At 45.5% G+C, this 14,039-nt stretch overlaps 1 protein-coding gene across 1 annotated transcript; it reads left to right on the forward strand.

Moving 5' to 3' along the window:
• The first annotated feature begins 3,777 nt into the window (after positions 1-3,777).
• On the forward strand, positions 3,778-13,373 carry fech (ferrochelatase). The gene is made up of 11 exons (XM_076029283.1): positions 3,778-3,957; positions 5,110-5,200; positions 6,378-6,497; positions 7,429-7,577; positions 8,781-8,915; positions 9,399-9,505; positions 9,707-9,805; positions 10,476-10,583; positions 11,159-11,323; positions 12,197-12,256; positions 13,236-13,373. The coding sequence occupies exons 1-11, from the start codon at positions 3,918-3,920 to the stop codon at positions 13,371-13,373; spliced, it is 1,212 nt and encodes a 403-aa protein (XP_075885398.1). The 5' UTR covers positions 3,778-3,917.
• The last annotated feature ends 666 nt before the right edge of the window (positions 13,374-14,039 follow it).

The following is a 14,039-nucleotide window of genomic DNA, read 5'->3' on the forward strand; positions in this document are numbered from 1 at the left end:
TTCTTGTGGCTTTTTTTATGAAGACCTATGAAGTGGTAGGTGGGGGGGGGGACTGCGGCTCAGGTCCCTCTTCCTGTTTGTCAGTCTGGCTGGTAGCAGCAGCAGCAGTAGTGACCATGGCCTGATGAAGTTGTGTTTCTATCCTTTCACTTTTTCCTCTCGGAAGAAACTTCTTCCAGTCAGGTTGCCCACACCTGGGCTAGTTGGTCATGTCAGGTTAGGGGAGAGGGGAGAGAGGGAATCTGTTCCGAAAGACCGTCTGTGTGTTTGATCTCAGTGGGTACGGGCCGTTCTGGGGGGGGATTGGAACAATATCAGTCATAATAATAATAATAATAATTATAAGAAGAAAGAAATGAACACGATCCAGGGGCCCGTTGCCCGAAACTAGGCTAAGGGATTAAGCTGGGATATGTTGGTCATCCTGGATGAATTTATCCATGATCCGGTTGCACAAAAGTAGGATAGGTGGAAGAGCAACATGTTATGGTATAAGTTACCATGGAGATTTATTCTGTGGAGTGAACCTGCTCCAGACCAGGCTAAGTTCCAGGATCTATTTAATCGCACTCCTTGTCTCAGTAAACAGTCACCACCAACGGAAACCAATAATTATTCCACTGAACATTGTTACCACATTCAACTAGGCCCACTGTCATTATTTCAACGTTTGGAATAATTTAATTATATTATTTCAACTTTTGGAATCATAATTTCAATCATTATAGAGAAATTAGTTGAGATAATGTTGCAATCATTTGATTATTTGTAACATAATTTATATTTTACCATGCATCATATATAAAAATACACATTCCAAATAAACATGAATACACGTCAAAGAGTAACATGAGGTTCTTTTTGTGACAGTTGACGGTCCTGTTACTAATTGTTACTCCAATTGATCATGCGCCCTGGCTACTTGGCCAAGGGAAGATCCCTTTGGCCAAACGGTTAGCGTGCATGACTATGACCTTGGGGTCTGGGGTTTGAAGCCCGCCTGGGCCCTTTGCGTCTTGCCACATTTATTGAGGTTTTTATTTATGCCTAACAAACTGCAAATCATTAGTTTATTATCGCTGTACCTTTTTTTCAATTCAATGTCATTGTGATGTCTACTACCTTAAAGAATATATACTTCAACCGTTCCCTCTTCTCACTTTTTAGTACCAGTGTTTCGATATTTCTTAGAGGTTGCAGTTCTTGGTACATTAAGTGCATTTCTTCTAACATTATGAATGATGCTCGAGTTTCAACTTCACAAGCACTAAGGTAGGATTACAGATAAAAACTTTCACAATTTCAGTGCTTAGTGTCATCTCTTTTTAGACCAAAAGGTGCACACATGAAACAAACAGACACCATCATAATTCAAATGACCTTTATTTATTTTAAGATGTGTCATGATCTTGGAGCTGGGAGAGGAAAGGAGAATAATTATTACATTTGTGTTACTGTCAGCATACCGCATGTATTGAAAGCATTACTCAACTCCCATTCAATTATTTTTTTTTTCATTTCATGGTTGAGTTTTCTAATCGTTTTCCTTTTTATTTCAGACTCTAACACAATGTCTGCAGTCTTTACCTTCTTGTATTGTATGCCCAAATCAGCCAGTTGCATTTGCTGCTGTCGATGCTGGGCATACAATTGTCTGATAACTTATGACTTCTGTTTACCCATGACAATTAGCACAGTGGCAATTTTTCCTTCCATTAATTCCCACTATGTTGCCAGGATGGCTCTCTCCATACACAGCTACTCTGAGTCCTGTTACACAAATGAAATTTTGTGTGGGCACCAAATGACGCTAAAACAAAAGGTGAGCAGGCACCTTCTGCATACAACGTACACTTGTGTATCTTAAATATTAGTTAGGGTTACCATTTTGCAGGATGTTCTTGTATTTTATCGCAGAACTGTTTTTTTTTTAAGTTCAAACGGACATTCAGTGAAGTTGTCTATTAATCATTGTTACTGTTTTTGGAGCTACATTTACACAATTTCACTCACATCTGCAATAACTTCCACCTACAATTTCAACTGGTTCGTAGTCGGAGTACGACTTCGTTTTCGGATACGATTATTATTATTATTATTATTATTATTATTAATATTAACTATTATGATCGTAATTGCGATTGTTCCAGCGGAGGAGCGAGTTCGTATTTGTGCACTACCTACGCATTCAGACGGTCTGCAATACTTCGCCACGCTTTTCTCTCTGTTTTAATGCTGTGGTGGTGTTGCCTTTCTTCTGTATTTCTTCTTTTACCTCCATGAGGATTTCCGCCTCGGAAGGGAAAAGGACGCCGCTCTCGTTGTCATGGCAAATCCTTGATTCTGAGCTCGATAACGGGGGTCTATCTGAGGAAGCCCGCGTGCGCGCACTTATCCAGGATAGGTTTCACCTGGCTTGATGAATCCGTGTTGCGCTCATACTGGATGTGTTTTTGTGCAACCGAATAAGCCTGGACACACGTGTCGTGGATTGGTTGAGCGCGGCTTAGTTACTCATCTCGGATGACGGAATCCCACTTTCGTGCAACGGGCCCCGTGAAGGAAACATCTTAGGAGGAAATGAAAGGCTACTGAGAAGACATAATAGACCGGTGTTGGTTTTCTTACAGCAACTTCCTGGTACTGTTTCCTCTTCAGCGGTCTGCTTCATGACAGAAGATTTTCTGGAAAAACTCTGGTATCATCTTGTAAAATAAGAAAAATAAGGAACCAGCTTTTTGAAACAGCACTTGTTTGAATAGGAACTGCGAGGAAGACAACTGATCTGTGCTCACAAGGTGTAAAAAAAAAAAAGAAGGTCCAATTTCTTCCTTCTTTTTCTTCATCTTTGTCTTTAACTCCGGTGTTTTAACTTCCAGTCAGCAGGTCGAGAACTGCAGCACACGTCAGGTCTCTCATGTCAAATTGGGCCGGCACGAGCAGGGGCGGTGTTATCCTGCACCACACACTCAACGTTGCTGTGACGTCATGCAGAGATAACAACTGAGAATCAAAGGACCAAAGTTTAGGCGGCTAAACACCAGGAAATAGAATCGAGGTTTCTGCAATAAAAGCCCAATAAAATTATTTTGAAAATTTTACAAACATAAAAAACTTCTGAACTCCTGTTGAACATTCTGTGATCAGTTGTGATTTGTCCAGCACGGTCAAAAAGTACTTAATTTTGAATAGCTAATTTTTGTCAACTTGTCTTGTCTCACATATCACTGTGCATGTATAGAATAGAATTTACAAAAGAAATAATTATACATCTGCATAATTACAGCACAAAAAGTTGTGCAAAGAGAATGAAAAATTATATTAATTAAAAAGAAATATAAAGAGAATAAAAATGAAATAGCCTATTTATCGAGTAAGAAGAAAAAAAAACATATTAAATATTATAGATTCACAATATATTAGTTGCTGGCGACTTGTCCAGGGTGTCACCCTGCCTTCGCCCTAAGACAGCTGGGATAGGCTCCAGCAGACCCCCGTCACCCTGAGCTCAGGAAGAAGCGGGTATGGAAAATGAATGAATGAATGAATATATTAGTTCAATAGCGATGTTTCTTGTAAGTGTTCTTCTGGGATCCTGGGATTGCTTTTTTCTTGTAAATACTAAGAGTTTCACATCGCAAGTATGTAAAGGGGTTTTTTAATAGAATTTTTTTTTTTTAAAAATAATAATCCTGCTGGTGTATTTTATTTTGAAATTCAAAACAGGAAGTATCAATGTTGGCATGACTACACCTTGATAGTGATTGTCCGCCGGGTCGTAGCTGAAGGAATCTGACTGACACAGCTGCGGGTCAGTCGTTCCTCTGAGGACAGAACCAGTAGCCTGGAGCCCGGACAGCCACAGTCTTCCTTCGGCCCGAGCAGAGCCTGCGAGCGGCGCGGAAGAGGAGCCGAGCATGATGGCAGCCGTGGGCAGCGCCCGCCGTTTGATCCAATGTGAGTGTGACTGTTGGAGCTAACTCGGCTTCACATTTAGAAGCGAGTGAACGGAAAGCCTCAAGTTTGATTCGGTGCGTTTAGAATATGTTGGCATTGCGTTTGTACGGCTCCGAGTTTCTTTGAGACGTTGTTTTAAAGAAGCACTTTAAGAAACCGGGCTAGCGTAAATACTGCGTGTAGTCACCAACATGCTGCTGACATTGGCATCATTTTCGTCATTGAGCGTAAAGACCTCAGCCGCGTGTGTTAGTTTCCGGTGTGGAGTTTCACAATTTAACCGTCTAAGTAAATTAACACGTTTAAATCCCTTTAAGCGTTTGTAATTTATGCTGTCAAATTACCATAATTAATCAAACATTTGTAAAGCTGATATTTTCAGACTTTTTCTATTGAGGTAGAAGGACATTTGGAAAGTATATCGCACGATGACGTTTCTTTTCACCTTTATTTCTAAAATCACTCGGTGAGTTTCCGTTGTCGGTTGCGTGCTAATTGTCGCTGCTTTGACACAGTCCGGCATGACTGTAGGTGACAGTTTAATGTTAACGTTATATAAGGGACTTATCTTGGACTTGTGCCGCTTTTAGTAACAGACAAACGATGTGTAAATGCGACTCACACTTGTTTACACCGCTTCGCGTGTCCGCAAACAAGTAGCAAAAACATTCAGACAGAGTTACACAATTACGGCGTTGTCAACTTGCATAATCGCAGCGGGCCCTCTGCTGGCGCTTTAGAATACTGCACCGTGGGTTACAAAATTAAAAGTGCATTTACAATGTTATATGTATTTTTTTATATGCCTTCCATTCGTGTCATTATAAAATACTTTTTTGACTCGGAACAATAATATACAAGTTTCTATGACTAGAAAAGTAGTTTAAGAGAAATAATTAAGTGTTATTTATTGTGGTCATTTTTCAGTTTTTGACCCATTAAAGACATTAATAATCGATTACAAATCCATAGAGCGTTTCTTGTTAGTTGTTAAACCATTCTAAGTTCAGGAGGCAGGTAAACTAAATATCTAAAGTAGTGGAAAATGGCACGCACGACGCTGAGTCATATTCATTCAACCGGACAAAAAAAAAGTGTGCGAGTGGCCATTGTGCACTCAGTCAGTCAGTTTGCTCTTCTTCTTCTCACCAGTTGCCAGAAACACTGTTGGTCTGAGTGTACGCAGGCATTCCACAGCTGCAGCTTTGGCTCAGAATGCAGCTCCTGAAACACAAGAGAACAGGTGAGACACTCACTCCACTGCACCTACGCTCTACAGGAAACACCCTTCTTCCTTCAACTGCATTTCCTTCTCTTGTGTGATTATGAATTTATAGTCGAGATAGACATTGAAAATCCCTGTGTGCTGGTGTTGGCTGCAGTGCTCTGTTTCTTCCTCGTCCTTTCATGCACAATTGTTTTTAAGTGTTTTTTTTTTTTTTTTTCTCAGACACATTTTGGTTCTGAAAAACAAACCCGAGATCTTCTGATTGGTCACCCAGTGCCAAACACACACCCACTTGGCGGCATTTTGTGTTCACGTGTTCTCACTCGGGCAGGAAGGTCTGTCTGTGTCTGTCAGAGAGACTCAAAGAAAATGGAGAAGTAGGATGGCCTGGTCCTTTGAAAGATCCACTTAAAAAAAAAATTAATAAAAAATAAGAAGAAGAACTAAAATTTACAACTAAAGTGGGTGCAACAGAACTCATTCTTCTTCTTCTTGTAGAGAAAACCTGTTTCTTAATCCCATTACCTGTTGACTTTTCGTCCACCATGACGCAAACTGTTTTTTTAGTTGATGTTGTGAAGGCAAAGAACTCGGCTTCCCTTCCCCCGCCATCCTGTTTGGGTCTCGCTGTAGCAAGTTACAAGATTTCCAAACAAAAGCAGCAAATTCATTTATGTTTATTTTAATTGCCATCCAGTCGCCTTGACATCACACATGTGCCTTCTTCTCCCACCACCCGCAGCTTCCTGTTGGTGGTGCAGAAACACAAAAACGAGTCTCTAGTCTTGGTCCAAACTCATTCTTCCACCATGAGGCCTTGTTGGTTTTTCTTTCCCACATTCACAAAATCTTTCAAAAGTTTTAAAAAGCTGCTCTGAAAGACTCCAGCAACTTCTCAACTGTCCCCGACTTCTCATCTCCGTCCTCATGAGTCTCTGGCGTCCATCCATCATCTGCAGGTGGCTTTCAGGTTGTCATGGATTCCTCAAAGGCTCTTTCGAGGCTCTTATTAAGGTGCAGCAGGCAGCGCTGTGCACCTGCGCACCCAGCGTGGCCTCCGCAGAGTTGCTAAGAAATGCAAAAGAAAAACAGACTTTGTGGAAGAGTTGTTGGGGGGTGGGGGGGGAAAGCAGTGAGTCATTATTGTTGAACCTCACTGTTGCTCAGTTGCTCTCCGTGTGGCTGCACGCAGGAAACCCAAGACGGGCATCTTGATGCTCAACATGGGGGGACCGGAGAAACTGGAAGACGTGCACGACTTCCTGTTACGACTGTTCATGGACACGGACCTGATGAAACTACCCGTGCAGAAGTATGCACACACACACACACACTCACACTCACACACACACACAACCATGGATCACATGCTGATGATTACGCTGCTCCACTACAAACTAATTGTCTCCTGTTTTTTTTTTTTTTTATCACAACACACAGACGTTGTCATTTTTCCAAGGAAAAAATAAAAAAACTTTCCTTTGTTTATTGATATTGATCCGTGATGAACATCATACGCCAGGTCACGTTAGATGAGAGCTTCACATGAGGAGTCACGAGCTGCGTTTCCGTCACCCCTAGAATTGCTCGTAACCTAAATATGGCAATAAAAGCTGGTGATGGAAACGGCAAAACTTGGAAAATCCTCTCAAATGCGGCTGAACGATTTTGACGCTCTCATGAGGAGGTTTTTCCACACACATCCACATGGAGGAATATCGCCAAAGTGTCACGGAAGCACTTTTTTTTGGCACTGACACGTCAGCGGACGAGACGTACGGGGTCACGACGTGACCAGTTCACTGACCGGGGAAAGCGCAAAATGTTTTGTGCCTCCCATCCTCCTCAAAGCGGAGTCTCCAGATTTGACCAGAATTACGGCTGATGCACAATTGGTGCACAGGTTGCGCTTTTATTGTGTGGAAAAACTGTCATGGAAACGCGGCCGGTGACTGTCGGGAAGAGATTCAGGGTCGTGCTGCTGATACTGAAACATCAGTGTGGCCCCCCTGAGGAGAGCAAGTGGGGAAGCTTGTTTTGTCATGGCACCGTGTTTCATAATAACCGACTGCGAACCAACGTGTCTCTTGTTGCCGCTGAAAGAAACCGCAGACTCAAATCAACCCAGCAAAACTTAATTTTCGGTGTTTTATTTTTCTCCCCTCCTCCTTTTTTTTTTTTTTCCTGAAATGTTTCTTTTCTTTCTCAACCTCAATGAAAACGTTTGCTCTCTGATTTCACAGCAAACTGGGGCCTTTCATCGCCAAGCGTCGCACCCCCAAGATCCAGGAGCAGTACAGCAAGATCGGAGGAGGGTCGCCCATCAAACACTGGACCTCCATGCAGGGCGAAGGGATGGTGAAGCTGCTGGACGACATGAGCCCCGATACAGGTGGGCATCTTGACCCTGGGGAGCCCTTCAGAGCTTCAGTCGGATCAGATCGGATTAGATTTTTATTGTCTTCCCGGCCTCATTGGTTATGGATGTGAGTTTGGAGCGTTTTTGACCTTTCAGTTTACGGATGGCAGATCTTCAGGTCTCTGGTGGCTTCTCTTCTCCTGGGTCGGGGGTAAGGGTGGGTCGGTGTGGGTGGGGTCGGCTGGGCTCGCATGTGACCCGAAGATCTCTGCTGTCTGCCAAGAGCAGATAGTGACACGGTTGAGGAGTGTCGTCCTCACGCCCTGCTGATAACCAGCAGCAGGTGTGATGTCACTGCTTCACAATGCAGAGCTTAAGAGAACCAAGAAGCAACAAACCTGCGTCGACGCTCCGAGGCGCTCGCTGGGCCGCTGGAAGAGTTTGAGCAGCAGTGCTTTTATCAAGGGGCGACACACTGGCTGTGTTTCCATGACAGTTTCTTTCAAAATAAAAGCGATATTGCTAAAATTTCGACAAAGTACAATTGCAATTGCATTAAACATTGCAATCGGTACTGATGATGGGTTCCGATACGTCCAGAAACAGCTCAGTGTGACTGCATACTAAAGCCATGCCTGAGGGTTCATTATAGACATATTTGTTGCATCCAATCGAAATGTTAATTATTGATGGGGGTGAGTGGGGACAACTGTTCAACGTTCAACATGCACAGTGTCCTGAGATAACTCTCTCTCTCTCTCTCTCTCTCCTTTTCTCTCTCTGTCTCTCTCTTTCTCTCTCTTTCTCTCTCCTTCTCTCTCTCTCTCTGTCTCTCTCTTTGTCTCTCTCTCTCTCTCCCACCCTCTCCTCTTTCTCTTTCTCTCTGTCTTTCTCTGTCTCTCTCTCTATCTCTCTCCCCCTCTCTCTCTCTCTCTCTGTCTTTCTTTCTCTCCCTCTCTCTCTCTCCCCCCTCTCTCTCTCCTTCTCTCTCTCTCTCTCTCTCTGTCTCGCTCTCTCTCCCCCTCTCTCTTTTTCTCTCCTTCTCTGTCTCTCTCTGTCTCTCTCTCCCCCTCTCTCTGTCTCTCTCCTTCTCTCTCTCTCTCTCTCTCTCTCTCTCTCTGTCTCTCTCTCCCCCTCTCTCTGTCTCTCTCCTTCTCTCTCTCTCTCTCTCTCTCTCTCTCTCTGTCTCTCTCTCTCTCCCCCCCTCTCACTCTCTCTCCGTCCTCGTCTCTCCAGCCCCCCACAAGTTCTACATTGGCTTCCGCTACGTGCAGCCGCTGACGGAGGACGCCATCAAGGAGATGGAGAAAGACGGCGTGGAGCGAGCCGTGGCCTTCACGCAGTACCCGCAGTACAGCTGCTCCACCACAGGTGGCCACGCAACACTGCAACCAAACACACAAATGCATCATATAGTTAAAAGTAAAAAGGGAAGGATAGAGGGAAAATTAATTTTTTCATTTCCATCTGAAAACTGTTTTTTTTTTTTTCATGTCATTGCTGATATTAATTTCCGGCGGTCTAAATACACATGTTACTCCAGAGGCTAAATCAGTTCAGGCTGCAGTGTAAAGCCGTGTTAGCCAGCAGTACACAAGCTGCAAACACAGCTGTGCATTTCTGCTGCATAATGATGCATTTATTACCATGTAAACCATCAGCAGAACTTGTTTGAGTCTCTTTCTGTCTCTCTGCTCCAAGCTTCAGCTCAATGTTTTGGATTTCTCCGGGAAAACACAGTGATAATTCCCCTCCTCTTTGTCTGATCCCATCACGCCCGTCTGCGAGCAGCCAACCTGCCCTCCGGCCCCCGGGTGGCGCTGTTAATGACATAATGTGTTTTTGTGTAAACAGGCAGCAGTCTGAACGCCATCTACCGTTACTACAGCAACAGAGACGAGCGGCCCAAAATGAGTTGGAGCGTCATCGACCGCTGGCCCACACACCCCCTGCTGGTGGAAGTAAGACGCTCGTCCTCGTTTGCTCATCTCGCGTCCATCGTTGTGTTACTCGCACTATCACAATTCCTCTTTGCCTACTTGTCTGATTTGATTGTTAAAGGAACTTTAAATGTTTTAGCAAAATGTGATTTAGAAAAAAACTAAACACTCTCTCTTGAATGTGTGTGAATGTGTGTTGCTTTGTCCGGCTGCATTTTGCAGTGTTTTGCAGAACACGTCCAAAACGAGTTGCTGAAGTTCCCCGAGGACAAGAGGGACGATGTTGTCATCCTGTTCTCAGCACACTCACTCCCCATGGCTGTAAGCACCACACAGTAACTCTGTTTTTTATTTTTAACCTTTTATTTTTGCAAGTTTTAATATGAACAAGCAAACAAAACGGATGTATCATTAGGCATCTTATTGAATACAACTGTAGCAGTTAACTCTGTTTTTTTACTACTAGAGCATAGGTGTCAAACTCTGGCCCGCCGCCCAAATTGGGCCTGCATTGTCATTATATTTGGCCCATGAGGCTGTACAAAAATCACTACCAAAGGTCAGAGTTGAAATTTATATCAGAAGACTGCCAATAAAAAAGAGCAATACGATTTTTATTGACATTTCTTTAACTTTGCAATTACAAAGTTATTTATTGTATAGTCTTAAACATTGCTTGTTCCATATTCAGTGTTGAGGCAAAATGTGTTTGGCTGCATATGGAAAGATTTTTTCAATAAATATCAATGTTGGAGCGAGACCCACCGTGTGTTGCTGGAGTCCCTGATAGAATCCCCAAGCAAGACGGGCTTCTTGCGTCACTTCTGCTCCTTCTGTTGCCCTGCTGCTGCTGCAGCTGATCCTCTGACTGGTGGTGACAGCAGTAACAGAAGTTCCTCTCTGCTGCTGCTGCAGCTGATCCTCTGACTGGTGGTGACAGCAGCAGCAGTAACAGCAGTAACAGCAGTTCCTCTCTGCGTCCTGCCTGCAGGTGGTGAACCGGGGTGACCCCTACCCCCAGGAAGTGGGAGCCACCGTTCAGAGGGTCATGGAGAGACTGGGACACTGTAACCCCTACAGACTAGTATGGCAGTCCAGGGTGAGTGAGCCCGCACAGTGGCACCATCTAGTGGTGGTTGTTCGCTGTAACCGTCACAGTAGGGCCGAGTGTCGTATTTCATGTGGGGGAACTGAGGGATGGAGAAGCAGTGCAAGCTCTGTGACTACTGGTATGTAATGTTAGCTAGTATCCATCCATCCATCCATCCATCCATCCATCCATCCATCCATCCATCTTCTGTACCTGCCAATCCCAGCTTGAAGCAAATATTCAAGACAAAATTAAATTTTATTTATTTTATTTAAAAAAAATAATAAAAAAAATAAACATGATTGTATATCTTGGGCCATTATCTCATTAGGGTGATGATGTCTATATTACATAGAAATCACTCTATAGTCTCCAATTGCACTTTATTTCACTCACAACCCACATGCACATGTTTGTCGCCACAAGATGGAGCCACTGGTCCGTCTGATATTGCCGCGTGAACCACATTATCGCTTTCAAAGTGAAAGCCCCGCAGAGCCTTTCAGTGACAGACCCGCCGCCTCTGTAGCCTCCCTTGGTGATGTCATTGCTGGAGTGACACGTGCACCCTCGCTCCCCCTCAGGTGGGGCCCATGGCGTGGCTCGGCCCCCAGACGGACGACGTGATCAAAGGCCTGTGCGAGCGAGGCAAGAAGAACATCCTGCTGGTGCCCATCGCCTTCACCTCCGACCACATCGAGACGCTACACGAGCTGGACATCGAGTACGGCCAGGTGCTGGGCGAGGAGGTGAGAGTGGGCGTCGCCGCCGCTGATGGAGGAAGTCACGAAAACACCGTTGATTTTTGTGAACAACGTCCACAAATTTCCAATTGATATCTGTGTGTGTGTGTGTGTGTGTGTGTGTGTGTGTGTGTGTGTGTGTGTGTGTGTGTGTGTGTGTGTGTGTGTGTGTGACCTCTGTCTGGGTGGAGGCACCAGTTAGGTGACCACTAATCAATGTGACTGGTGCCACAAAGACACGCACGCTACATGCGTACACACACACACACACACACACACACACATGCAGAGTCATTTCTCTTCTCTTCATTCAATCAACTGCCAAATTAGACCCAAGAAATTTTTTTTTGTCTACCAGTTTGTAAAGTTGTGAACTTGACAATCACTCATTTTTAGTCTTTTTGCAGCCACATTATATATATACATATATATATATATATAATGCAGATTTCTGGCACTTTTTGAAACCCAATTTTAGCCTGTTAATAGTGTGACTCATGAAGTGCCTTTAAAGTGGCTGGTGAGCGTCACGCACTCTGAGCCTGGAGGTGACTTCCTCTGAGCTGCTGTGGAGGCTGCATGCTACTCCATGCTGCTGCATGCATGCTACTGCATGGCTCCCTGCTGGCTGCAGTCCTGCACGTCACTCCACAGGGACTCAGTTCCTCCATCACCTGAATGATTTTCAAATGCAACAGGTCCTGCTCAGGTGTTGATCTTCTATTGAAAACCATCCAGGCTGCTGACAAAGTGCAGTGGGGGTGGGGGGGTGGGGGGGGGTGGAGAGACCAAGTGAAAGCCACCGTCTGCTTGTTGTGTCGTTGCGAGTCGACTCCACTGACCCACCTGCTGCTGCTGCCCTGCTCTCTCTGTCCGCAGTGTGGAGTGGAGAACATCAGGAGAGCAGAGTCGCTGAATGGAAACCCCCTCTTCATGAAGGTGCGTCCGATTGGTTGGTTGGTATTTGCATGGGAAGCCTCAGAGGGAAGTTGCTGGAGTTGAGGGGAAGATCAGAGTTCAGTGGAAAACTCAGCAGAGGAACAGCTGGAACATCTCAGCGTCAAACAGTGAGGCTGTGTGTGTGTGTGCGTGTGTGTGAACAGGGTTTATTAAAGGGTTGGGAATGGGGGCGGGGGGGGGGCGGGGCTGGATGGGGAGGTTTGGGGGGAGCAGATCAATGAAACCCTTTCGAGCTGACGACGGTAGAACTGAACCTCCTGGCCGCCCGCTCAAAACCGCTGGCTCGCCAAGGCTGTGTGTGTGTGTGTGTGTGTGTGTGTGTGTGTGTGTGTGTGTGTGTGTGTGTGTGTGTGTGTGTGTGTGTGTGTGTGTGTGTGTGTGTGTGTGTGTGTGTGTGTGTGTGTGAATCAATATGGTGCTCGTGATCAGGTGGTAGTTGGTGGCAAGGACGGCTTGGCTTGCTGGGTTCTTCACTCTTGACGGCCACAGCTTCGGGTGGTGGTGGAGCAGAAAGTTCTGCTCCATCAGACCAAACTGCAGCTTCATCGGCTCAGATATTGTGACCTCTGTCGTGGAGGCGGATGAGGAGGGACTGGTGATGAAGAGTCTCCAGCAGGTCGTCCCACGATGACATCACCGTCCTGGTGATGAATATTAAAGGTTAATATTCACGAAAAAGAAAAGAGAGGAAAGAAGTGGCGCCACCTGCTGGCGTGTCGGCTCGGCTCGGCTGAATTTATTATGTATTTAATTTCAATGTTAGAGCGAAATTAGTGTCATTGAAGCCCCACAGTGTTTGGCTCTTTATTGAAATGCAGCTATTTTATGACTGACTGACTCTTAATATCATTTCATCTTCTCCATTAAAATACTTAACGGGCCGCATGTGGCCCCCGAGCCGTAGTTTGCCCCCCCCCCCCCCCCGGCGTCCTACAGTAAAGCTCTCTCTGGTCCTCAGGCTCTGGCAGACCTGGTCCACTCCCACCTGCAGTCCAAGCAGCCCTGCTCCCGCCAGCTGACGCTGCGCTGCCCGCTGTGCACCAACCCCACCTGTGGAGAGACAAAGGCCTTCTTCGCCAGCCAGACGCTGCCCTAGACACACACACACACACACACACACACACACACACACACACAAACACACACGCAGAGCGCTCAGGTGCCCCTGCTTTTCCCACCAGGAGGGGAACCTGCGGCCTTCTTCAGCAAACTGGACTTCTACATCTTCTCCACCTCTAACATGAACCACAAACAAACCGCTTCTTCTTCTCCTTCTTCTCCTTCTCCTTCTCCTCCTTCTTCTCCTCCTTCTTCTCCTCCTCCTCCATCATTGAGGAGCTTCAGCCGTGAACGTGAGAGAACGTCGGATGGAGACTTGGACATTTGTTTTTTTCCTTCCTGGAGTTTCAGCGGCCACCAGTTGGACTTTGAGGGGACAGGAAGTTGCGTTTTTTTCTTCCACACCTCCAAAACAAAGTCCCACCTGAGACGACCGCCTCCAGCGTTTGAGAAATTCTTCTGTGGTTTTATGGCTGCTTAGCGACCGCTGCTTATTAAGATGAAGGCCCAACACTTTTTTATTATTATTTAATTTGTTTTTAGCTTCATATTTCAGCCCCCACTCCCTCCCTTCCCCTTCTCCCTCCCCCTCCCGCTAACATTCCTTCATTCCTTCACCGCCAGTTGTTCCTGGAGCTCATTGGCCCCATAGCTGGTAGCCCCACCCACCCCGACGAGTTTCCTTGCAATGTGAATCAATGAA

This window comes from Nelusetta ayraudi, unplaced genomic scaffold, assembly GCF_046127955.1.
Source record: "Nelusetta ayraudi isolate G7.1 ecotype Tasmania unplaced genomic scaffold, CSIRO-AGI_Nayr_v1 ptg000026l, whole genome shotgun sequence".
NCBI lineage: Eukaryota > Metazoa > Chordata > Actinopteri > Tetraodontiformes > Monacanthidae > Nelusetta > Nelusetta ayraudi.

Excerpts from the sequence above, each read along its gene's own strand:
- fech (XM_076029283.1), top strand. The coding sequence starts at position 3,918 with ATGATGGCAGCCGTGGGCAGCGCCCGCCGTTTGATCCAAT. Across the intron at positions 3,958-5,109 it reads CGCCCGCCGTTTGATCCAAT|TTGCCAGAAACACTGTTGGT; the intron begins GTGAGTGTGACT and ends TCTTCTCACCAG. Across the intron at positions 6,498-7,428 it reads ATGAAACTACCCGTGCAGAA|CAAACTGGGGCCTTTCATCG; the intron begins GTATGCACACAC and ends CTGATTTCACAG.